Source organism: Trachypithecus francoisi, unplaced genomic scaffold, assembly GCF_009764315.1.
Source record: "Trachypithecus francoisi isolate TF-2019V2 unplaced genomic scaffold, Tfra_2.0 Lachesis_group0, whole genome shotgun sequence".
NCBI lineage: Eukaryota > Metazoa > Chordata > Mammalia > Primates > Cercopithecidae > Trachypithecus > Trachypithecus francoisi.
The window spans coordinates 19259172-19285490 of record NW_022681453.1 but is presented as its reverse complement, the minus strand read 5'-3'; the positions used below and the strand labels follow the sequence as shown (position 1 = coordinate 19285490).

The window sequence follows — 26319 nt, the reverse complement described above, 5'->3', positions numbered from 1 at the left end:
ATATATTTATCAGTGTTTACTGTATTAGAAATTAAAACAAAAATGTAAAAATATTTATGCATTAAAAAAATGTGGGCCAGGCACGATGGCTCATGCCTGTACTCTCAGCACCTTGGAAAGATGAGGTGGGCAGATCACTTGAGGTCCAGAGTTTGAGACCAGCCTAGGCAACATGGTGAAACCCCATCTCTACTAAAAATAGAAAAATTATCCGGGCGTGGCATTACACACCTGTAATCCCAGCTACCTGGGAGGCTGAGGCAGGAGAATCGATTGAACCTGGGAGACAGAGGTTGCAGTGAGCTGAGATCATGCCATTGTACTACAGCCTAGGCGACAGAGCAAGTCTTCGTCTCAAAAAAAAAAAAAAAAAGTGAACCCATTGCATGTTTGCATTATTCATGAAAAATTTCCAAAATAAAACCAGATAATTTTAGCAAGTTTGAAAAAATGTCTGGCCTAATATCTCATATCTGCTTCTGTATTCAGTTTTTGTGATACCACATAATCTCTGGAAGACTCTCTTACTATGCAATGAGAGAATGAGAGTGCAAAAGGAAAGTAACATCGTATTATTATGAAAATAACTTTGACTTCACAGGACCTTCTGAAAGGGTTGCAGACTTCTCGAGGTCTCCAGACTATACTTTGAGAAGTGCTGTTTTAGAATATTGGAAAAGTAGGTTATTATATTTATTTGGAGAATTGTTTAAAAAGTGATGACAGACCAGGCATGGTGGTTCATACCTGCAATCCCAGCACTTAGGGAGGCTGAGGCAGAGTTCGATGCTTGAGATCAGGAGTTGGAGACCAGCTGGGTAACATGGTGAAACCCTGTCTCTACCAAAAATAAAAAAAAATTAGCATGGTGTGTTGCCGCATGCCAGTAGTCCCAGCTACTAGGGAGGCTGAGGTGGGAGGATTGCTCGAGCCCAGGAGGTGAAGGGTGCAGTGAGCCAAGATTGTGCCACTGCACTCTAGCCTGGGCAACAGAGCGAGACTCTGTCTCCAAAAAAAAGATTATGACAGCTCACAAGATAACTAGAAACGGTATGAATACATTTTTTAAACTGGTACATATGTATTTATTTATTTTTTGTTGGTTTTGGAGACAGAGTCTTGCTCTGTTGCCTAGGCTGGAGTGCAGTGGCACGATCTCAGCTCACTCCAACCTCCACCTCCCACGTTCAAGTGATTCTCATGTCTCTGAAGTAGCTGGGATTACAGGTGCACACCACCAAGCCCAGCTAATTTTTGTATTTTTTAGTTGAGATGGGGTTTTGCCATGTTGGCTAGCTGGTCTCCAACTCCTGGCCTTGAGTGATCTGCCTGCCTTAGCCTCTCACAGTGCTGGGATTATAGGCATGAAACGCTGTCCGGCCTGTATTTGGATTATTGAAAAAATAGTCCTTGATTTTACAAGTTTATTTTTAGAAATAAAATTAGTAAATGTTTTTGCTTTAGAATATGCAGAATCTTTTAAAGAGAAAATTGCTTAGCATTCATTACATAATATTTGTAAGTACACATAATTGATATTATACTTTTTAATCAAATTCATCTTTTTTATGAATGTTTTCAAAACATAGAAAGGCACAGAGAATAGTATAACAACTGCTCCATCATTAACCAGGATTGGCATGTTGTTGTATTTGCTTTTCCCTCAGTTCTTTTTCTGCCTCCCCAGAGTCACCCATCTTCTGAATTTGAACCATATTCTCCCCACTCATGTTTTTATACTATATACATCTGTGCTGTGTTCATAAATAATAATATAGTACTGCTTTGCATGTTTTTAAATTGTATTTTCCTAAGTTCATCTTTTGCAGCTTGCTGTTTTTACACTTATATTCTTGAGATTTATATATGTTAATATTTATTTAAAACGCAGTATTTCTATACTGCAGTTTATTCTGCCATTGATGGCTAATTTAGTGTTTTTGTTTTTGTTTTTTTTCCTATTAAATAAATGGTATCATGAACCTCCTTTTGGAGGCTCTCTTGAGGATATGATGTAGAGTATCTGGTTTTGTAGGGTATCTGTGTTCTTACCTTTGTTGGATATTGCCAAATTGCTTCTAAAAACGTTCATGCCATTGTCATTCCCCACCAGCAATATATAGGAGCTTTCATTTCTCTACTTTTTTTTCTTTTTTTTTCAAGACGGAGTCTTGCTCTGTCACCTAGGCTGGAGTGCAGTAGTGGTGTGATCTTGGCTCATTGCAACTTCCGCCTCCTGGGTTCAAACCATTCTCCTGCTTCAGCCTCCCGAGTAACTGGGACTGCAGGCACCCACTACCACGCCCAGCTAATTTTTGTGTTTTTAGTAGAGATGGGGTTTCACTGTATTGGCCAGGCTGGTCTCAAACTCCTGACCTCGTGATCCACCCGCCCTGGCCTCCCAAAGTGTTGGGATTACAGGCGTGAGCCACAGCACCCAGCCAGTTTTTTTTTTAACTACAAAAGACATCCAACATTTCTCTACTTTCTTGCCAGTACTTGGTATTGTCTGATTTTTAATTTTATATCTTAACATTTTTTATTTTTATATCATTAATGTTGTATTTTGAACCCTTTCCCTCATTCTTTAGAGTTCTTTGAAAATGATTGTCAATGACTGTAGTTTATGAGTGTACTGTAACACATATGTTGCTCTTGTCTATGTGAGTTTTCTCATTCTTTTGCTATTTTAATGTGGCTAATGAACATCTTAATACATAAATTCTTCTGAGTATTTCTTTCTTTCTTTTTTTTTTTTGAGACTGAGTCTCACTGTGTTGCCAAAGCTGGAGTGCAGCGGTGTGATCTTGGCTCACTGCAGCCTTTGCCTCCTGGGTTCCAGCAGTTCTCCGTGCCTCAGTCTCCCGAGTAGCTGGGATTACAGATGCCCACCACCACGCCTGGCTGGTTTTTGTATTTTTTAGTAGAGATGGGGTTTCAACATGTTGGCCAGGCTGGTCTTGAATTCCTGACCTCAGGTGATCTGCCTGCCTCAGCCTCCCACAGTGTTGGGATTACTGGCATGAACCACTGCACCCGGCCTGAATCTTTTTTCTTTTCTTTTTTTTTTTCTGGAGACAGAGTCTCTCTCTGTGGCCCAGGCTGGAGTGCAGTGGCTCGATCTCAGCTCGTGGCAACTTCCGCCTCCTGGGTTTAAGCAATTCTCCTGCCTCAACCTCCTGTGTAGCTGGGACTACAGGTGCCCACCACCAAGCCTGGCTAATTTTTTTTTTTTTTGTAGTTTAGTAGAGACAGGGTTTCACCATGTTGCCCATGCTAGTCTTGAACTCCTGAACTCAGGCAGTCTACCCGCCTCAGCCTCCCAAAGTGCTAGGATTACAGGCATGAGCCACCATGCCTGGCCCTGGCCCGATTGTTTCTTTAGGACAGATTGTTAGAGGTGAAATTTCTAGGACAGGGTTTATGAACATTTTAAGAATCTTGTTTCATATTTCCAGATTACTTTTTTTTTTTTTTTTTTTCATTTTTCTTTTTTTGTTTTTTGAGACAGGCTCTCACTCTGTTGCCAAGGCTGGAGTGCAGTGGTGTAATCATGGCTCACCACAGCCTCAACTTCCTGGGCATAGGTGATCCTCCCACCTCAGCCTTCTGAGAAGCTGGGACTACAGGCAGGTGCCACCACATCCGGCTAATATCTTTTATATATATATATATATATATATATAAAATATATATTTTTTGAGACAGAGTCTCGCTCTCTCCCAGGCTGGAGTGCAGTGGCGTGATTTCGGCTCACTGCAAGCTCTGCCTCCTGGGTTCACGCCATTCTTCTGCTTCAGCCTCCCAGGTAGCTGGGACTAAAGGCACCCGCCACCATGCCCGGCTAATTTTTTGGATTTTTATTAGAGACATGGTTTCACCGTGTTAGGATGGTCTTGATCTCCTGACCTCGTGATCCGCCCACCTCGGCCTCCCAAAGTGCTGGGATTACAGGCGTGAGACACCGCACCTGGCCTGTATTTTTTTTTATAGAAAAATATAAAACCATGTTGCCCAGTGTGGTCTCAAACTCCTGGGTTCAAGTGATCCTCCCATCTCGGCCTCCTAAAGTGTTGGGACTATAGGCATGAGCCACCGAGCCTGGCCTCCAGATAACTTTCCGGAAAGAGTGTGCTGATTTCTACTCTCACTAAAAGTTTGAGAGTGTGTGTCTCTATATATTTTCACTAGGATGAAAGGATTCAGGATTATTCTGTGTGTTTTTTTTTTATTGTAGAAGTTTGATAGGTAAAAATTCCATTGCTATATTTTTTGAAAGTAATGTCATTGTGACTATAAAATCCTCTCTTGTTGTGACAGCTCGAGATAGAGCCACACTGGTAGCGGTTCTGATTTATTGTCTCTCTGTGTGTGTGTGTCTGTTTGTGTTTCTCTGTCTCTGTCTCTCTTGGTTCTTGTGGCAATATTCTAATTTCCCTTTGACTAATTCTTCTTCCTGTCCAGGAATGACACTGTGCGCTTTGCTTTGGATGTCCTGGCTATTCTAACTGTGGTCCCTAAAATCCAGCTCCAGTTGGCAGAATCGGTGGACGTGTTGGATGAGGCTGGATCTACAGTCTCTACTGTAGGTAGGTTGTACTTTTCCATTTTTGTTGTTTCTTGGTCTGGGTTTGTTTTTTCTTTGCCACTTTGGTCGTGGTTACCTACCTGACCTAATTTTGGATTTTAGAACAAAAGTAGTAGAGGGGGGCTCCTTGTCTGTGCTTTATAAGGAGTACCATTCAGCAGATCAGAAGCTAATTTAAAAAAAAAAAAAAAGAAAACAAAAATACAAACGTAGTACCAGATAATTTGATTTAAGGGGGTCATGCTAGTAAACTCAGGTTTTCTGGCATTTCTGCTATAATGGTACATTATAGCTTTCCTGAAAAGCTCACACTCTGAAGAGTCTTGCACTAAAAATAAAGTTAATGGGCCGGGCGCGGTGGCTCAAGCCTGTAATCCCAGCACTTTGGGAGGCCGAGACGGGCGGATCACGAGGTCAGGAGATCGAGACCATCCTGGCTAATACGGTGAAACCCTGTCTCTACTTAAAAATACAAAAAACTAGCCAGGCAACGAGGCGGGCGCCTGTAGTCCCAGCTACTCGGGAGGCTGAGGCAGGAGAATGGCGTAAACCCGGGAGGCGGAGCTTGCAGTGAGCTGAGATCCGGCCACTGCACTCCAGCCTGGGTGGCAGAGCAAGACTCCGTCTCAAAAAAAAAAAAAAAAAAAATAAATAAATAAAGTTAATGGGAAAAATAGGTTGAGGCAGATAGTAAAAAACTTAAGCATCACAGCTTTCCAGGAGTTAAAGGGGAAAAAAAAAAACAAAGTAAGCAATTTTGTAACCTGAGTCAGTAATTGGCAGGTAGCTCAAAATGGGTAGAAACCATCATACATATATAAAAAAAGGAAAATACACTTTGATAAGATACATTATTAAGAGCAAGGGTGATCAGGGCACTGCTGGGGTGAGCATGGGAAGTTGTGTGACAGGACAAGATGCAGGAAAGGACTAAGACACAGGCACTTGTTTTTAATTTTCTTAAAATAGAGTAGAAAGGGTTCTGCTTCCACAGTAGCAGCCCAACTCAGGGCTTTCTCCATTCCTAAGGTTTTAATGTATTAAAATTAATAAATCAGAAAAGGCCGAGCGCTTGTAATCCCAGCACTTTGGGAGGCTGAGGCGGGTGGATAACCTGAGGTCAGGAGTTCCAGACCAGCCTGGCCAACATGGTGAAACCCCATCTCTACTAAAAATACAAAAATTAGCTGGGCGTGGTGGCGGGCGTCTGTAATCCCAGCTCCTCAGGAGGCTGAGGCAGGAGAATCACTTGAACTGGGAGGCGGAGGTTGCAGTGAGCCAAGATCGTGCCGCTGCACTCCAGCTTGAGTGACAGAGCAAGACTCTGCCTCAAAAAAATAAAACCAGAAAAAATTACACATGAGCCTTGATGACTTTTCCATAATTATGACATAATTTCCCTATTTAATAACCGCATATGAGATCATAAAAATACATTGTAGTAGAACTGTAGTAGTACTGATTGTACTTTATACAAACAATTCCTTGCAGTTTTTACAAAAATAATGTAGTTTTTTAAAGTAAAACAAAGTGAGTAGAACATCAAATTTTGACTCTGGAACAACTATTGAAATTGGTCATTAGTTTTATGATGAATAATACATAATTTCTTTTTTCCCATTAGGTATCAGCATTATTTTGGGAGTGGCTGAGGGTGAGTTCTTCATCCATGATGCTGAAATTCAGAAGTCAGCACTTCAGATTATCATCAATTGTGTGTGTGGCCCAGATAACCGAATATCCAGTATTGGTAAATTTATCTCTGGTACTCCTCGGAGAAAGCTGCCTCAGAACCCCAAAAGCAGTGAGCACACCCTGGCCAAGATGTGGAATGTGGTTCAGTCCAACAACGGCATCAAGGTGCTCCTGTCCTTACTGTCCATTAAGATGCCCATCACAGATGCAGACCAGATCCGGGCCCTGGCCTGCAAGGCCCTGGTGGGCTTGTCTCGCAGTAGCACTGTCCGGCAGATCATCAGTAAACTGCCCCTTTTCAGCAGCTGCCAGATCCAGCAGCTGATGAAGGAGCCTGTGCTGCAGGACAAGCGCAGTGACCATGTCAAGTTCTGCAAGTATGCTGCTGAACTCATTGAACGGGTGTCAGGAAAACCACTTCTCATTGGCACTGATGTTTCCCTAGCACGACTGCAGAAAGCAGATGTTGTTGCCCAGTCAAGGATCTCCTTCCCTGAGAAAGAGCTGCTTTTGTTGATACGAAACCATCTTATTTCTAAAGGGCTTGGAGAAACAGCAACCGTGCTGACAAAAGAGGCCGACCTGCCCATGACTGCTGCCTCCCATTCTTCTGCCTTTACCCCAGTCACTGCTGCTGCTTCTCCTGTCTCTCTACCCCGAACCCCTCGTATCGCTAATGGCATTGCAACTCGACTGGGCAGCCATGCTGCTGTGGGTGCCTCTGCCCCTTCTGCCCCCACTGCCCATCCTCAGCCACGGCCTCCCCAGGGTCCACTAGCTCTGCCTGGCCCATCTTATGCTGGCAACTCCCCTTTGATTGGTAGGATCAGTTTTATCAGAGAGAGGCCGTCACCCTGTAATGGCAGGAAAATCAGAGTGTTGCGGCAGAAGTCGGACCATGGCGCCTACAGCCAAAGCCCAGCCATAAAAAAGCAGCTGGACAGACATCTTCCTTCCCCACCTACGCTGGACAGTATAATCACAGAGTATCTTAGAGAACAACATGCTCGCTGCAAGAATCCAGTTGCCACTTGCCCACCTTTCTCCCTCTTTACTCCTCACCAATGTCCTGAGCCAAAACAGAGGCGGCAAGCGCCAATAAACTTTACCTCAAGGCTAAACCGCAGGGCATCATTTCCAAAGTATGGAGGGGTGGATGGCGGATGCTTTGATAGGCACCTTATCTTTAGCAGGTAAGAAGAGGCCCCTTCTTGCTCTCTGGGAATTGGAACGATTCTTTTATTTAAATCAAACTGGGCAGTATCAGCATAGTTGGCCTGAAATACCACTGATTGTCACTTGGTGTAATACTTGAACAATGTAATTGTATCACCTTTTGTCAACCATGGGCTCCTTGTGTGATTGTTGGCAGTATATTGATATAATCCTTTGTGTTCTCATCTCAACTAGTATGTGTTCTAGAACCCACGCCCCCTCATTACTGTCCATAAGGAGGCTCCCAAACTTGTGCTGTTGCAAGTTGCTTCCTATTCTGATTCTTGACAAATCTTACATAAAGGTTACGGGATCACAGGTTTTAAACATGGGAATTTTTTTTTGTTGTTTTTTTGAGATGGAGTGTCTCTGTCGCCTAGGCTGGAGTACAGTTATGCAATCTTGGCTCATTGCAACCTCAGCCTCCCAGATTCAAGTGATGCTCCTGCCTCAGCCTCTTGAGTAGCTGGGATTACAAGCAGGCGCCACCACATCTAGCTAATTTTTGCATTTTTAGTAGAGATGGGGTTTTACCATTTTGACCAGGCTGGTCTTGAATTCCTGACCTCAATTGATCCCCCGACCTGTGCTAGGATTACAGTTGTGAGCCATTGCGTCTGGCCTAAACATGGGAATGTTTGTTATTTAAATTTGTAAGTGGAAATCTTTTTCTTATTTAAAATAAAAAGCACTGAAGGTCACTGTGATTTTGGAAGAACCCATTTGAAACATTAATGGTCTGTGCTTTTTCTTCTGTCCTAGCAGTTTGCTTTTTCTGAGACCCTGCACATTCTTGGCCTCTGATTCTCTCCTTTTTTTTGTGCTTAGATTCCGTCCTATTTCAGTGTTCCGGGAAGCCAATGAAGATGAGAGTGGCTTCACCTGCTGTGCATTCTCAGCTCGGGAGCGGTTCCTGATGCTTGGCACCTGCACAGGGCAGCTGAAGCTCTATAATGTGTTTAGTGGACAGGAGGAGGCCAGCTATAATTGTCACAACTCAGCCATCACACATCTTGAACCTTCCAGGGTAAGGGTTCCTTCCTAGGATGCTGTCTGTCATTCTTCCAAGATGAATTGGTGAACTAGAGTAAAGGAGCTTACCCTTTATTGAGCTCTCTCTTTTATTTTTATTTATTTTTATTTTTTTGAGATGGAGTCTCGCTCTGTCGCCCAGGCTGGAGTGCAGTGGCCGGATCTCAGCTCACTGCAAGCTCCGCCTCCCGGGTTTACGCCATTCTCCTGCCTCAGCCTCCTGAGTAGCTGGGACTACAGGCGCCCGCCACCTCGCCCGGCTAGTTTTTTGTATTTTTTAGTAGAGACGGGGTTTCACCGTGTTAGCCAGGATGGTCTTGATCTCCTGACCTCGTGATCCGCCCGTCTCGGCCTCCCAAAGTGCTGGGATTACAGGCTTGAGTCACTGCGCCCGGCCTGAGCTCTCTCTTTTAAATGAGTTCTCAACTGGAAAGTCTGGTTGAGGTTAACTCATATTTCAGATGGAGACTGAGGAATATGGCAAAATTACTAGGAAGAAAGGAACCATCTTTGACATGGTCTCATTTTCCCCCCCTCCCTTTTATCTATTCTATTTTTGTGGCTAGTTCAGTAGGAGTTAATACTCCCTTTAGTTATTTTCTAGGACACTATAGGTATATGTCCTCAAATCCTAATGGCTTCTGACCATTTCTTGGTTTCTGTGGGTTATAAAATTTTCTCTTTAATTCAATAACATTTTTATGCATATATTTAAAAATGCTAATGGCAGGTAGTGACATATGCATGTATGTAAATGCATGGTTACCCACCTTGCACCTTCTTCTTTTAGGATGGGTCCTTGCTGCTGACATCTGCTACTTGGAGCCAGCCTTTGTCTGCACTTTGGGGAATGAAATCAGTATTTGATATGAAGTATGTATCTGCTTTTGGAACCTAGTCTGTGCTTTATTTACCTAGTTTATACCCCCTTTCATTTGGTTTTTAGACGAAGCCTTTTGGGGAAAGAGGATGCTATCAGTTATTGTTAACTTCTCTCTTCCTCATCTAAGACTCATGTTTAATAAGACTTTATCTTTCTTAATTTATACATTCTTATTATGCAGCGGACGCCGACCCAGAATCTATGTATTTTCCCATGTTCACATAGGACATTGCAGTCTTTGCTGTGTCCCCTCCCCTCCCCTCCCTTCCCCTCCCCTCCCCTCCTCTCTTTCCTTCTCTCCCCTCCTTTTCTCTCTCCTCTCTTCTCCTTTCCTCTTCTTTCCTTTTCTTTTTTTCTTTTTTCTTTTTTTGGTGAGACGGAGTCTCACTCTGTCGCCCAGGCTGAAGTGCAGTGACGCGATCTCAACTCACTGCAAGCTCCGCCTCCTAGTTCATGTCATTCTCCTGCCTTAGCCTCCTGAGCAGCTGGGACTACAGGTGCCCGCTACCACGCCCGGCTAATTATTTGTATTTTTAGTAGAGACAGCGTTTCACCATGCTAGCCAGAATGGTCTCGATTTCCTGACCTCGTGATCTGCCCACCTTGGCCTCCCAAAGTGCTGGGATTACAGGCATGAGCCACTGTGCCTGGCTTTTTCTTTTCTTTCCTTCTCACTCTGTCACTTAGGTTGGAGTGCAGTGGCACAAGCATGACCTACTTCATCCTCTGCCTCCCAGGCTCAAGTGATCCTCCCACCTTAGCCTGCTGATTAGCTGGGACCACAGGCATGTGCCGCCATGCCTGGCTAATTTTTTGCAATTTTGGTAGAGATAGGGTTTTGACATGTTGCCCAGGGTGGTCTTGAACTCCTGAGCTCAGACAGTCCACCTGCCTCAGCCTCCCAAAGTGCTGGGATTATAGGAGTGAGCTACCATGGCTGGCCCCTTTGCTGCATGTTTCACAGGAACATGTGCCCTGTTTGTCATTTCTCTAAGGAATTCCCATTCATTATTTTGTGTCTGCTTGGACAAGCTGATAGAAGAAATTTTCTTTGTAATCTTAAGTGTATGATTGTTTCCTCTTTGGGAGTCCAGGATCTTTAGGTGAGTGTGATTGTGCAAGAGGCTGGGGGTCACCCATGTTTCAGTTGGTTGCAGAAATATGTCCTGAAGATCTGTCACTTCAGTGCTCCTGTTTGTCCATAGGCATTCCTTCACAGAAGATCACTATGTTGAGTTCAGTAAGCACTCCCAGGATCGGGTCATCGGCACAAAAGGAGACATTGCCCACGTAAGTACTTAAGAACCACTGTTTTCAAGCTGATTATGCCCGTTTGTTCATATTGAAATCTTGATAGAATGTGAGGACGTAAGTCCTTTGGGCAACTAGAAATCAATGATATTCCTTCCAGTTAGAATCTGAAAGTATGATAATATAGTTCTGAGCTGTATGGGAAAAATGTGTAAGGGCTCAACGTGACATTGAGAAAGATGTCATTAGCGCCACAGATATTTTTCAATTCTTAGTAAGTTTTACATTAGAAATGAAGTCCCTGCCTTTAGGGACCCTCTTTGGGGAGACAATAAAGAAGCAAATAAATATATGGTGAATTTAGGTGGTAAGTGTTTCAGAGAAAATGAAAGCAGGGTAAGAGGTAGGAAACTGGTGGTGGTGTGGGGGGACTTCTCTTTTATCTAGGGTAGACAGCATCACTGATGGGGTAATGTTTAAGCAGAGCCTTGAAGGAAACACGAGGTTCAGGAAGATACCTGGAGGAACAGCGTAAGGCACAGGAAATGGCAAGGGAAAGCCCTTGCTTGGGAGGTAGGAGGAGAGCTGAGGTCAGTGAGGGGTCCATATCTGGTAGCATCTTGTAGGTGATAGTTAGGACCTTTAGCTTTTCTTTTGAGTGAGATGAACACACTGGAGGGTGAGTAGAGGATACATGAGTGGATGTAAAGTTCCTAAAGTGTGACTCTGGTTTTTGTGAGAGAAGCAAGAGCAGCCTTCCAGGTTAGAGGGAGTTGTACCGCTTGACATATGAGAGGAGCTGTGGGTTTGGGCCTGGGTAGGCATGGTAGAGGCCATGAGAAATGGAGGGCCTTGGCCCTGGGATTTTGGACACATGAAATTTGAGATTCTGTTAGACATTCAAGTAGAGAATGGGGATTGAATACGAAAGTTGGGAGTTGGCCAGACTTAGTGGCTTATGCCTGTAATCCCACACTTTGGGAGGCTGTGATGGGAGGCCAGGAGTTCGAGACCAGCCTGGGCAACATAGAGAGACTCCCCCGATCTCTACAAAAAATAAAATTGGCTGGGCTTGGTGGGCTTGGGACCTGTGGTCCCAGCTACTCAGGAAGCTGAGGCAGGAGGGTTGCTTGAGCCCACGAGTTGGGGGCTGCTGTGAGCTACGACTGTGTCACTGTACTCCAGCCTGAGTAAACAAGTGAGACCCTGTGTCTGAAAACAAAAACAACAAAAAATTGGGAGTTCAGGAGAGAGGTGTGGGTTGGGAAATATAAAATGGGACTTGTCCACATATTGATAGTATTTATTTATTTATTTATTTATTTTTGAGATGGGGTCTTGTTCTGTCACCCAGGCTGCGGTGCAGTGGCACGATCACAGCTCACCACAGCCTTGACTGCCTGGACTCAAACAATTCTCTTACCTCAGCCTCCTGAGCAGCTGGGACTAAGGCGAGCACCATCACATCTGGCTAATTTTTTTGTACTTTTGTAGAGATGGCGTCTCCCCAACGTTGCCCACGCTGGTCTCCAACTCCTGGGCTCAAGTGATCTTTCCTTGGTGTCCCAAAGTGTTGGCATTACAGGCATGAGTCACTGTCACCAGCTGATAGTATTTAGAGCCATGAACTTATATGAGATCATCAAGGGGACTACAGAAGAGTTGTGGGTACATAACCCTGGCATGTGTTTAGGAGTTGCCAAATGAGGAGCTTGGGAAGGAAATCAAATATAGTGGCCAGTAAGGCAGAATGGAACCCCGAGAAAAAGAGGTGCCTGGCCAGGAGTGGTGGCTTACACCTGTAATCCCAGCACTTTGGGAGGCAGAGGCGGGTGGGTCACGAGGTCAGGAGTTCGAGACCAGCCTGGCCAATATGGTGAAACCCCATCTCTACTGAAAATACAAAAGTTAGCTGGGCGTGGTGACGCATGCCTTATTCCCAGCTACTCAGGAGGTTGAGGCAGAAGAATTGCTTGAACCTGGGAGGCGGAGGTTGCAGTGAGCCGAGATCGTGCCACTGCACTCCAGCCTGGACGACAGAGTGAGACTCCATCTCAAAAAAAAAAAAAAAAAAAAAGAGGTGCCCTAGAAGCCAAGGGAAGACTGTGCTTCAAGGAAGGATTGATCAGCTGGATCAGAAACTGCTGATGAGTTGCATAAGCTGAGAACTGAGAGGTGGCCTTTGACTGAACAATGTGGAGGTCATTGTTAACCATGTCAAGAAATACTTCTGAGGTCAAGGTGGGAGTCTGAGACCAGCCTGGGAAACAGAGTGAGACCCCCGTCTCTACAAAAAAAAATTAGCCAGGTGTGGTGATGTGAAACTGTAGTCCTAGCTACTTGGGAGGCTGAGGTGGGAGGATCACTTTGAGCCCAGGAGGTTGAGGCTGTGGTGAACTGTGATCATACCACTGCATTGCAGCCTGGGTGAGAGAGAGAGAGACCCGGACTCAAAAACAGCAACAACAACAAAAAACTTGTGTACACGGGTGGGGCAAAAACCTCATTAGAGTTGGTTCATGAGAACAAGGGAGAAATGGACACACAATACAGACAATTATTTCAAAGTGTTTTGCTGAAAAATGAAGCAGAGAAGTAGGGTACTAGCTTGAGGGAGTGATATGAAGTGGTAAAGGGAAGTTTTCCTCTTTGACAAACCAGACAACAACAAGTGATAGGGAAAGGATTCTCTATTTAATAAGTGGTGTTGGGAAAACTGGCTAGCCTTATGTAGGAACCAAACTGGACACCCTCCTTACACTTTATGTAAAAATTAACTCAAGATGGATTAAAGACTTAAATGTAAAGCTCAACACTATAAAACCCTAGAAGAAAACATAGGCAATACCTTCAGGATATAAGCATGGGCAAAGATTTCACCAAAAGAAATTGCAGCAAAAGCCAAAATTAACAAATGGGATCTAATTAAAACTGAAGAGTTTCTGCACAACAAAAGGAGCTACCATCAGAGTTAGCAGGCAGCTTACAGAATAGGAGAAAACTTTTGCAGTCTATCCATCTGACAAAGGGCTAATATCCAGAATCTATAAGGAACTTAAAACAAATTTATACAAGGAACTTAAATTTACAAGAAAAAAAAACCCCATCAAAAAATGGGGAAAGGATATGAATAGACAGTTCTCAAAAGAAGACATTTATGTGGCCAACGAACATATGAAAAAAACTCAGCATAGGCTGGGCGCGGTGGCTCATGCCTATAATACCAGAACTTTGGGAGGCTGAGGCAGGCAGATCACAAGGTCAGGAGTTTCAGACCAGCCTGGCCAACATGGTGAAACCCTGTCTCTACTAAAAATACAAATAAAAGTTAGCCAGGTGTGGTGGCGGCCGCCTGTCGTCCCAGCTACTCGGGAGGCTGAGGCAGGAGAATTGCTTGAACCCAGGATGCCGAGTTTGCAGTAAGCCGAGATCATGCCACTGCACTCCAGCCTGGGGGACAAGAGCAAGACTCCATCTCAAAAAAAAAAAAAAAAAAAAAAAAGCAAAGCTCAGTGTCACTGATTATTAGAGAAATGCACATGAAAACCACAATGAGGGTGGGGTACAGTGGCTCACACCCATAGTCTCAGCACTTCAGGAGGTCGAGGTGGGGGGGATCACCTGAGGTCAGGAGTTCAAGACCAGCCTGGCGAACATGGTGAAACTCTGTCTCTTCTAAAAATAAGAAAATTAGCTAGGCATGGTGGTGCGCACCTGTAGTCCCAGCTACTTGGGAGGCTGAGGCAGGAGAATTGCTTGAACCAGGGAGGTGGAGGTTGCAGTGAGCTGAGATTGCGCCATTGTACTCCATACTGGGTGACAGAGTGAGACTGTCTCAAAAAAAAAAAAAAAAAAACCCAAAACAAAACACGAAAATAGCACAATGAGGTACCATCTTACACCAGTCAGAATGGTGATCATTAAAGAGTCAGGAAACAACAGATGCTGGAGAGGACATGGAGAAATAGGAATGTTTTTATACTGTTGATGGGAATATAAATTAGTTCATCGATTGTGGAAGACAGTGTGACGATTCCTCAAGGATCTAGAACCAGAAATACCATTTAACCCAGCAGTCCCATTACTGGGTTTATACCCAAAGGATTATAAATCAATTCTGCTATAAAGACACATGCATGTGTATGTTTATTGCTGCAGTACTATTTACAATAGCAAAGACGTGGATCCAAGCCAAATGACCATCAGTGATAGACTGGATAAAGAAAATGTGGTACATATACACCATGGAATACTATGCAGCCATAAAAAAGAATGAGGTGATGTCCTTTTCAGGGACATGGATGAAGCTAGAAGCCATCATCCTCAGCAAACTACACAGGAACAGAAAACGAAACACCACGTCTTCACTCACTTATAAGTGGGAGTTGAACAATGAGAGCACATAGGCACATACATGGAGGGCAACAACACACACTGGGACCTGTCGGGTGGTGGCATGGGGGCAGGGAGAGCATTAGGACAAATACCTAATGCATGCAGGGCTTAAAACCTCGATGATGGGTTGATAGGTGCAGCAAACCACCATGGCACGTGTATACCTATGTAACAGACCTGCACATTCTGCACATGTATCCTGGAACTTAAAGTAAAAATAAAAAAGTCAACAAGGTCAACTGATAAAGAAGGTACCTTGTAATCTCTACTTCTACAACAGGAATCCAGGCCCAGTCAGTAGTTTTTCTTATTTACCAACTGTAATTAAGGTATAAGCCTCTCCCTGATATAATAAATGATTAAACATATCAATAAGTAACTTCACATAGGTCTGGCCAAAAAAAAGAAAAAAAAGGGAGGTGGTGGGGGGAAATTTTCCCCCTTAACTTTTCATTTGAAAATGTTAAAATATACAAAGAAATGAAAAGAAGGGTCCATATACCTACTACATAGATTCATCAATTTAATATTTTGTCATATTTTCTTTCTATGAAATGTGTTTTTGTGAACCATTTGAAAATTGCAAGCGTCATGACATTTTATGGCTAAGTCTTACAGCACATGTCTCCTAACAATGATATTACACAATGACACTATTACCAAATTTAAGAAAATTTATAATCCCCTACATAATCATCTAATAGCCAGTCCATACTTACTCAGTTTTTTCATTGTTCCTGACGTGTTTGGTTTCAGTTTTTTGTTTTTTTTGGTCAACCAGGATCCAGCCGTGATTCACATACTGCATTTGGTTGTTATGTCTTACTAATGTTTTAAAGCCAAGAACCATTTTTCCAGTTTTCATGACATTGACTTTTGAAGAGACCAGGCTAGTTTTCTTTTCCCATGATCTGAATTTGTTTGATTGTTTCCTTCTGGTGTCTCCTTATTTGTTCCTATGTTAACGGAGAATTTTTTTTTTAAAGATTGGAAATGTTACAGCATGCATGTTTATAAGCTGATGAGAAAGATCTGGTCTCTGGATGGGTTGTACATTATATAGACTTTGGAAACTTTTAATATGGCAGGGCTAAAATATGTACATTGGGTGATTTTAAGGAGAAAAGCGTGTTTCATTGATGCCTTTCTCCAAAAAGTAACCCTTCAGGAGTATTCTGTGGTAATCATTGATCCATGTGGAGAATTTGTGTATTAATCTTAGAAACTGCTTTGCACATTTTCTCTTTAAATTTGTCAGTGGATGGATTGGTCTGATTTTTCTCTTCCCACCCCTTCTTCTCTAAAGATTTATGATATTCAGACTGGCAACAAGCTGTTGACTCTGTTTAACCCAGATCTTGCCAACAACTACAAGAGGAACTGTGCCACCTTTAATCCTACAGATGATCTTGTCTTAAATGATGGCGTCCTCTGGGATGTCCGCTCTGCACAGGCCATCCACAAGTTTGACAAGTTCAATATGAATATCAGTGGTGTTTTCCATCCGAATGGACTGGAGGTGATCATTAATACTGAGATTGTATCCTTTACACTCATGTCTTACCTTCCATTTGTTGTCTGGTTTGTGGTGCAGAAATAATTTGTTCTATCTTTACACCAAAACCTGGTTAAAGTATCCACACTGGTAATAATATGGTGCCTGTCCTTTGGTTTGAAATGTTAGTGAAATCTCCAAAGCACTGTTGCCAGTTGTTAGTAATTACTGACAACTTTCACTAGCATGTTTTCTGTGTGTTTGGTAAGAGTGACCAGTTTCCTACCTCCCAATTCTCCAAGAATTCAGTTAGCTCTTATCTGTCTTCAGAAGGATATTAGTTTTGCACTATAAAAATCAGTTGCCACATAAGAGGAAAATGAAGTACTACTGTTGGGAGGAAAAGAGCTCTTAAAGCATTCCTGTATATGAGGATACCCTAGGATATTTTCAGAGACATCATTCAATAATAGGCATTCTACATGTATTTGTTTTACCTTGATCTCATTGACTTTTAAAGTGTCAATACCTGGCAGGAGGAAAAAACGTGATATTTTAGAATTTCCTCCCATGAGATTAGATAAGTTTTGTGTAAAATAGCTTTCCTTGACCATTCCCCTCCTAGTGGGACCTTCGAACTTTTCATCTTTTGCATACTGTTCCTGCTCTGGATCAGTGTCGCGTGGTGTTCAATCACACGGGAACAGTGATGTATGGAGGTAATAAATCTTATTGTTCATTATTCTCTTTCCTTCTGCTCTACCCCTTCACTTAATTTGATACTTCTTTTTGGAACCATCTCTCACTTGTGAACTGGAAAGCATTTGAGAGTTGTAACATAAAAGATAAAAAAATTGGTAGTACAAATGGTGACAAAAGATGTGAAAATAATGTTGATTTAGGGTGAAAGGCAGCTGACTTTGAAGATAACAAGGAAATCTTGTGTGGAAAGAAATTTCATGCAGTATTTTCCAGTGTATCATTATGAACTTAAGAGCTTTTGCATTTATTCTCTTGTGGTGTTGTAAGTCTTGTAAGTACTGTAACACTTCTTGGAGGTAGATGAGAGGCTGAGGATATTATTTGTCACAATAGGTGGGATATGCAAGGAAGATGCTCTGAGAGGAGCTAACTAGATGCAGAGTAGATTTATGTACAAGGGAATCTGTATGTAAACTTATATACAAGTAGATTGTTTTGATTGACCATTAACGTTTTCTGTACTTGTGAAGAGGGAATGTTTGTGATTCTTAATAGTGTTTCCTCCCTGACCCCCGCTCAAGCTATGTTGCAGGCCGATGATGAAGATGACTTAATGGAAGAGAGGATGAAAAGCCCCTTTGGGTCATCCTTCCGAACATTTAATGCAACTGACTACAAACCTATAGGTAAGCAGGAAGGGACAGACGTTGATCATGTTGTCATGTTTTGGTGTTCCTTATTTAAGGTCCTTCATTTTCTGGAGGCCTGTAATTTTTTATTGAAAAACAGAGGAGTTATAGGCCGGGCGCGGTGGCTCAAGCCTGTAATCCCAGCACTTTGGGAGGCCGAGACGGGCGGATCACGAGGTCAGGAGATCGAGACCATCCTGGCTAACACAGTGAAACCCCGTCTCTACTAAAAAATACAAAAAAACTAGCCGGGCGAGGTGGCGGGCGCCTGTAGTCCCAGCTACTCCGGAGGCTGAGGCAGGAGAATAGCGTGAACCCGGGAGGTGGAGCTTGCAGTGAGCTGAGATCCGGCCACTGCACTCCAGCCTGGGCGACAGAGCAAGACTCCGTCTCAAAAAAAAAAAAAGAAAAACAGAGGAGTTATGGAAATACTTTTGAGCAATCATCCTGAATTCCTTTAGAGGAAAAGCGGGTTTTAGGGTCACAGCAATAGTCCAATCCCAAGTCTTCTCACGTTCTATTTTCCAGCAACCATTGATGTGAAACGGAACATCTTTGACCTGTGTACAGACACCAAAGACTGCTATCTTGCTGTCATTGAGGTAAAGGGAGCTTGCAGAGGCCCTGCTCTTTTCTTCCGATGTTTAGGATAATTTTCAAGTTATACTACATTTTGTCTGATATAAGATGTAAAGTCAATACATTCCTGAAGATAGATTATTGATAACCTATTCATTTGATGGGGCTTGGGATATATACAGTACAAAGAGAAATAGTAAGAAAATCCCAATATAAGACAGCTTAGAGCATCCTATCTCCTTTTTTTCTGGACTCACACTGTCATCCCTTTCTCAGAGGAATCTGGATCTCTCACCAGAGCAAGACTGGTTTGTTCCCAGGGTGATGGTTCCTCACCAAGTCTTTTCATTCTGTTTTTATTCCCCTTTATGTGTCCTAGGTATAACATTTTCAGAGTCAGCTCAAGAATTTAGGGTATCGGCCGGGCGCGGTGGCTCAAGCCTGTAATCCCAGCACTTTGGGAGGCCGAGACGGGCGGATCACGAGGTCAGGAGATCGAGACCATCCTGGCTAACATGGTGAAACCCCGTCTCTACTAAAAATACAAAAAACTAGCCGAGCGAGGTGGCGGGCGCCTGTAGTCCCAGCTACTCGGGAGGCTGAGGCAGGAGAATGGCGTGAACCCGGAGGCGGAGCTTGCAGTGAGCCGAGATTGCGCCACTGCACTCCAGTCTGGGCGACAGAGCGAGACTCCGCCTCAAAAAAAAAAAAAAAAAAAAAAAAAAAAGAATTTAGGGTATCAGAAGCTTTGATAATTACAGGGTCAAGGTCATGGGCACCAGTCAGGGCTCAGGTGTGGATGTGGACCTTCTGAAAACTAACTGCTCCTTATGGACTGGGTGTTCTATTTCAGAATCAAGGCAGCATGGATGCGCTGAACATGGACACAGTATGCAGGCTGTATGAAGTGGGCAGGCAGCGTCTGGCAGAGGATGAGGATGAAGAGGAGGACCAGGTCAGTGGTCTTGGAGATTTCTTTCTGCTGAACAGTGCTTAATAGAGGTTATGCTCTGCTTTTTGCTGTAGGAGGTTTTAAAGGTCTGTTCAGCCTTTGCTACCTGTTGCCACATTCATAAGGCTTATCATGTACCCTTGATCACTGAAACTCAGAAGAAATTTTATTACAAGATTTTAACCAGTATCTGATGGTCCTATAAATTCTATTTGCAGATCAATTTAAAGCTTAGCAATCTCTGATTTTTTTTTTTTTTTTTTTTGAGAACAGAGTTTTGCTCTTGTTGCCCAGGCTGGAGTGCAATGGCATGAGCTCAGCTCACTGCAGCCTCTGCCTCCTGGGTTCAAGTGATTCTCCTGCCTCAGCCTCCCAAGTAGCTGGGATTACAGGTGCCCACCACCACACCTGGCTATTTTTGTATATTTTTAGTAGAGACGGGGTTTCACAATGTTGGCCAGACTGGTCTCGAGCTCCTGACCTCAGGTGATCTGCCCACCTCGGCCTCTCAAAGTGCTTGGAGTACAGGTGTCAGCCACCGCACTCATCCTAGCAATCTCTGATTTTCATTTAGAGATTTCTTTGTGCCCTGTTCTGGCTTCAGATAAGCATCCCTTTATACTCCCAATGTCAATAAAAAACAGAACAGTCACTTTGCTGAGATGGAGGTAAAGATAAGATTTTGATGCTTTGGAGAAATTAAAGATATATAAAATGTGGGTAGATAATATCATGTCCCTCAGTCTTTGCATTTTGTTTTCATAGGGAATTTTAATTTGTGGTTGTATTATGCTAGGTACTTGCCTGTGTGGTGTGTCAGTATGGGTTCTGAAGAGTTTCTCAAACTTCTGAGTTTTAGCAGATTTTTTCCAGCCTACAGGGCTCACACCACATTCTCTTTCCAAGAGTACACTCTCCAGGGCAGATTCTTTTGTCTACTTTTCTGAGAAGTATTTATTGCTGAGTGAGTACTATAAAGTTGAAAATGAATGACTAGGATTTGACTTTGCTCTTCAGATATTAAAGCAGCTAAAAATGTTTTCTTTCCCAGTTCTTGAGTTCATTTCTGTTTTCCCCCCCGTATTCTTTAGTCTTGGTGCTTTGTTCCTTTTTTTTTTTTTTGAGATGGAGTTTTGCTCTTGTCACCCAGGCTGGAGTGTAATGATGCAAACTTGGCTCACTGCAACCTCCACCTCTGGGGTTCAAGCGATTCTTCTGCCTCAGCCTCCTGAGTAGCTGGGATTACAGGCACGTGCCACTATGCCCAGCTCATGTTTGTATTTTTTTTAGTAGAGACGGGGTTTCACCATGTTGGCCAGGCTGGTCTGGAACTCCTGACCTCAGGTGATCCACCCGCCTCGGCCTCCCAAAGTGCTGGGATTACAGGCATGAGGCACCGTGCCCAGCCAGCTTTGTCTCCTCTTTAAGGGCACAGAGGTGCTCTGGATGAGGAGCACTGGCATCACAGGACTGGGGAAAGTACAATTCCCTCAGTTTGCATTGCCACAGCTCTCTTGCCCTCATCCCTCCCCTACTTTTTGATAAATCATGCTCAATGGTTAGGGCTAATGTAATAGTTTTCTCTTAGCGTCCTTCTGAAAGAGCTTGTACTTACATTTAAAATAATTCTTTAAAAGCAAAAATTTTTGAAAATGGTAATTTTTGAAAATGGTAATTTTGTAAGGATGCAAGTCTAATATTAGGGCAAAGGACCCATGTTTTTCTCTAATAGGGCTTAGTACGGACTAAGCAAGGGTGTTTTGTTGAGATTTAGCTAGTTTGAGATTTAGCTATGTGTTTTACTGTTGGACGTTACAGGTTATGAGCATATAATTTGTTCTGTAAATCAAATCCTTTGAATACTGTATCACCTGTACATCAAAGATGACACAGTATACCTGGATCAAATACACCTGGGTGAAAAAGCTAGAACAGAGACTCAACCTAAAATCCCCTGTGTGTGCTCTCTTGGTCTTCACTGTTCTGACTGCCTAAGCATGCGTTTTATTAGAGGCCCGAGATGATTCATGATCTGCAGAAATGGGCTTCTGAGCAGAGTGAGGAGACTCTTGTGTGGTGGGCAGCTGGTGGCCACTGTGGGATCACAGCAGAGCTTTCCTCAGGGCCTGGTAAAGGATAATTAGGCTGTAGAGTTTGAAACAACTTCACCAAATGCTGCCAAGGATCTCTTAGTGTAGAAAGGCTTTCCTTTACTGCTTTCCAGCTATATGGGCTCTATAGGGGCCTTGGTTTCATGGGTGAGAGGAGCCAGCAGTGTCTAAAGCTCATGTGAGTTATGAGATGTGCATAGAAGGGAGAGGTTTTCTGATGGATACTTGAGATCTTTGATTTATTTGTGACATGAATTTTAGTGTTTTCTTGAGTGCTGTGCTGTTAACAGGTTGTACATGTTTCTAGTCTTTCTGGGTAGCAGAACTTGGTATTAGGTCCTCCAAATTTCATGTGGTTGCCTTGAGTGGGTTTCTTAATATTGCCTTTTCTTTTATTCTCACTTAAGTTTGCTACCTTAGTCACCTCACTCCCTTAATGCCTACTTTTTCATGTTAGTTATCATGAAACAAGACGTAGTTTATTCTTGGGTCGATATAGAGGGTGCAGTTGTCAAGCCATTTGCGTGTACATTGCAATGGTGTGGGTGACTGTCGACTGCTTTGTCCTCCATGGGTTTATTAATGACTACCAGGTATCAGTTCTGAATCAGGCTTCTTGGATGTTACATGTTGAAGCATAAATCTGAGGCCAAAACTGGGTTATTTGTCAACATCATTATCCCAGCCCTTCCATATCTTTGCATTTTATAAGGCAGTGGGCAGCAATCTTCTCTGGGAACCATCACCTGGGTCCATGTGATGCCTGGTGTCTGTCTTTGAGCAGGAGGTCAACTCAGAGGAAAGTTGAGATTGCCCTAGACACCTTGGGAGTTGGAAGACTATTCTCTGGGTTGGCCTTATTTTTGCAGACATGGAGTGGTGAGAGGCAAAGGCACTGGTGATTGGTGGCTGGCTGTGGAAGCAAGAGGCCACCATAAGGGAATAATTTAAGAGTCACACTCCTCTTATCCCACCCTCTCCAGGGAGGCTTGGGTCAGGAAAAAGACTGACTAATTCTTCTTTTTTTCTGCTTAATTTTTGAGAAGTTAAGGGAGAAAGATATTAGGAAGGGCATATGGTAGTGGTCAGGACTTTGGACTTGGGTGCAGGAAGGAAAGCAAGAGGCTGTCTCAGCATGACAGCCAAGAGTGAGAGGGGCAGGCTCAAGAGGACTCTGAGGAGTGGCTCTGGGGCCCAGCCTGTAGAAGAGCCAGAAAGCTTTCTAGCTCAGAGAAGACTATGTGGCAGGGTAGGTATGCAACATGGCTAAGTTATTATTGTGGCTTCCAGATTTCTTAGGATCTAGGCATGTTTCACTCCATACTGATATTACAGCCCTTATTGATGATCTGGTGCATTTCATGTTTGAAGGACCTCTGTTAGAGAACTGCTTATCTGCTCAAACCCTTGGGATTTTGATTTTTGATTTAGAGATGTTTCAGGTGGGATAATATATCTATTTGAGTAGGTCTCCTTTGTAACCTTAATTCTGTTGATCCATGCTCCTTCTAGAATCTCGTGGTAGGGTTTGGCTGTTTTTACTATCTCCATCAGATTTCTTCCCACTGCCTCTCATGCACAGTGTTCCAGCTTGATTTTTTTTTAAACTCACTTTCCTTTGTAGGAAAACCAGTCTCTAGTTTTACTTTGCTTTGTACGCTTCACCTGATTTTAAAACTAGAGACTTTACATTTTCCTATGAATCATTTGCTATTCAAAGTTTTGTCCTAGTCTAGATATCTGTTCTCAGGTTTTCTCAGATGTTCCAGATATGACTTATATGGCTCAAGGATACAGGCACCTGTTACCAACACCTTTGAATTTGCCTTTTCATTATAGTAAAATAAATTCAGAAACCTGAATGGTCAGCCGCCATCTAATAAAATGGTCCAGCTTATATAAAGAGCTTTATTGAGATACAATTGACATGCCATATTAGTTGTCCTTTGTCCTTAACTTAAATAAGTTTGGAGATTAAGAGGAAAGGATGACAGGTACAGCTGTATCTAGATGAATGAAAACCTACACAATGTATTGGACAGCCATAAATACTTGGTTCCCGAGGCTGCTAGTCTGCCTACCTTCAGGCATTTGATGAAAGTGGAGATAAGCTAGTCACCTATCAAAGCTCATTATTATCCATTAGAAGTTTGGTATCTGTTTCTTTTGAGACGGAGTCTCACCCTGTCATGCAGGCTGGAGTGCAGTGTTGCGATCTCAGCTCACTGCAACCTCTGCCTCCCAGGTTTAGGCAAATCTCCTGCCTCAGCCTCCGGAGTAGCTGGGATTATAGGTGCCCACCACCATACCCAGCTAATTCTGTATTTTTAGTAGAGATGGGGTTTCACCATGTTAGCCAGGCCGATCTCGAACTCCTGACCTCAGGTGATCTGCCCATCTCAGCCTCCCAAAGTGCTGCGATTATAGGCATGAGCCACCGCGCCAGGCCTGGTGCCTGTGTTTTTAGAAATCATTCATCTTTGATTTGGCTTTTAGAAAAGTTATAAAACTAAAGATGAGTAATTGATCATTGCTCCTAGATTTTGACAAGCCAATACATTTTAGCTAATTATACTTAACCTTAAATTTCTTTCTTTTTTTTTTTTTTTTTTTTTTTTTTGAGACGGAGTCTCGCTCTGTCTCCCAGGCTGGAGTGCAGTGGCCAGATCTCAGCTCACTGCAAGCTCCGCCCCCCGGGTTTACGCCATTCTCCTGCCTAGCCTCCCGAGTAGCTGGGACAACAGGTGCCCACCACCTCGCCCGGCTAGTTTTTTTGTAGTTTTTTAGTAGAGACGGGGTTTCACCGTATTAGCCAGGATGGTCTTGATCTCCTGACCTCGTGATCCGCCCGTCTCGGCCTCCCAAAGTGCTGGGATTACAGGCTTGAGCCACCGCGCCCGGCCACTTAACCTTAAATTTATAAGAAAAAGCTCAACAAAGGAATAGTGCTGTCTGTGTTCCACTCCATTTTGGCATCTGGGACACACTGTGTGCCATGCTTCCTGTGTGTTCTCCACTGTCTAGAAGCAGATGGTAAAAGTCTTTACTGATTACACACACCTGGTCAGAGCTGAATGCGATGATTCCTGAAAGGCTCTTTTTCCTAAAGAATTAAAATGTAACTTGAGTTAGATTCTGCCAATGAGGAAAAAAAAACACAAACATTTAGGACCCTAAAGTGATGAACCTTTAGCTTTTAAGTACAGAAAAAGTATTTTTTAAAATAGGCATTTATACATTTAGCAAAATATGACATGTTGCATAAAGATCAGGATCAGATTTGAATGACTTTTTTTTTTTTTTTTTTTTGGAGACGTAGTCTCGCTCTGTCTTGCCCAGACCTCCACCTCGTAGGTTTAAGCGATTCTCCTGTCTCAACCTCCCAACTAGCTGGGACTATAGGCATGTGCTTGGCATGTGCTACCATGCTGGACTAATTTTGTATTTTTAGTAGAGATGAGGTTTCACTATGTTGGCCAGGCTGGTCTCGAACTCCTGACCTCAGGTGATCCACCCACCTTGGCCTCCCAAAGCGCTGGGATGACAGGTATGAGCCACCATGCCCGACCAAAGTGTAGGTAGAAGGCATCTGAAGCCTATGTAGATCGAGAGCTTATTAGGTTTGGGAGAACTGAACCTCTTGGCGTGGAAGGTGAGAAGCCAGTGTGAAGGTGGTGGTGAGGTGGGGATGAGAACAGTGTCTGTGGTAACAGGGTCTCAGGGTTGGCTGAGATCCAGAGCAGGAGTAGGCAGCATGCTTCCTCCTCAGACCATGGCTGAAGGCAGGTTTAGATGTGGAGGGGACCAGAGAGCAGCAGAAGGAGCTTATGCCAGTTGGCCTATTTTCTGTAAAGGAAAGGGGTGAGTTGTTTATCTGCAGGGTTTGGGGGCTTTGGGTAACCATGAAATTGATGTAGGTGGAATTAAGGAGAGAAGAGTTTTAGAATTCTTTCTGTAGGGAACTTTATTAGTACTTTAATTTAAAATGACCTGACCCTGAATTCCTTTGAGCCCTAAAAGAAGTCTTAGAGAATTGAAAAAAAAAAAAATATCCCTGGATCCAAAACATTATCTAAATGTTGTCAGAGTTGAGTCAGGATTCTAGCAAAATTTGCTTTTTTATTTTTTATTTTTTATTTTTTTTGAGACAGAGTCTTGCTCTGTCACCCAGGCTGGAGTGCAGTGGCATGATCTTGGCTCACTGCAAGCTCCACCTCCCGGGTTCAAGCAATTTTCCTGCCTCAGCCTCCTGAGTAGATGGGATTACAGGCGCCCGCCATCATGCCTGGCTAATTTTTTGTATTTTTAGTAGAGACAGGGTTTCACTGTGTTAGCCAGGATGGTCTGGATCTCCTGACCTTGTGATCCGCCCACCTCGGCCTCCCAACATGCTGGGATTACAGGCATGAGCCAACGCGCTCAACCTTTTTTTTTTCTTTCTTTTTTTTTTTTTTTTTAAAGAAATGGGATCTCACCCTGTTGCCCAGGCTGGAGTGCAGTGGCACAGTCGTAGCTCAGTGTAGCCTTGAATTCCTGGGCTCAAGTGATTCTCCTGCCTCAGCTTCCTGAGTAGCTGGGAGTACAGGTGCGTGCCAGTGTGCCCAGCTAAGCTTTGCTTTTTCATTAAATAATTATTTTTAGTGTTTACTTTTTGGACCACTCATTATTGGAAGCTTTATTCTTTAGATCTGAAGGAGAGGAGCTCATGCCACCAATCAGTTACTTGACCAGC

At 43.3% G+C, this 26319-nt stretch overlaps 1 protein-coding gene across 4 annotated transcripts in view; it reads left to right on the top strand.

Moving 5' to 3' along the window:
• DCAF1 (DDB1 and CUL4 associated factor 1) overlaps positions 1-26319 on the top strand; it is a 120264-nt gene that overhangs the window by 83483 nt on the left and 10462 nt on the right. For all 4 annotated transcript variants that reach the window (XM_033208923.1, XM_033208933.1, XM_033208952.1 and 1 more), the window contains 10 exons: positions 4465-4589; positions 6213-7476; positions 8327-8525; positions 9321-9403; positions 10619-10703; positions 16366-16599; positions 17180-17273; positions 17838-17942; positions 18474-18547; positions 19378-19479. In XM_033208923.1, coding sequence (XP_033064814.1) covers positions 4465-4589; positions 6213-7476; positions 8327-8525; positions 9321-9403; positions 10619-10703; positions 16366-16599; positions 17180-17273; positions 17838-17942; positions 18474-18547; positions 19378-19479 — 2365 coding nt within the window. The remainder of the gene's footprint in view (positions 1-4464; positions 4590-6212; positions 7477-8326; positions 8526-9320; positions 9404-10618; positions 10704-16365; positions 16600-17179; positions 17274-17837; positions 17943-18473; positions 18548-19377; positions 19480-26319) is intronic.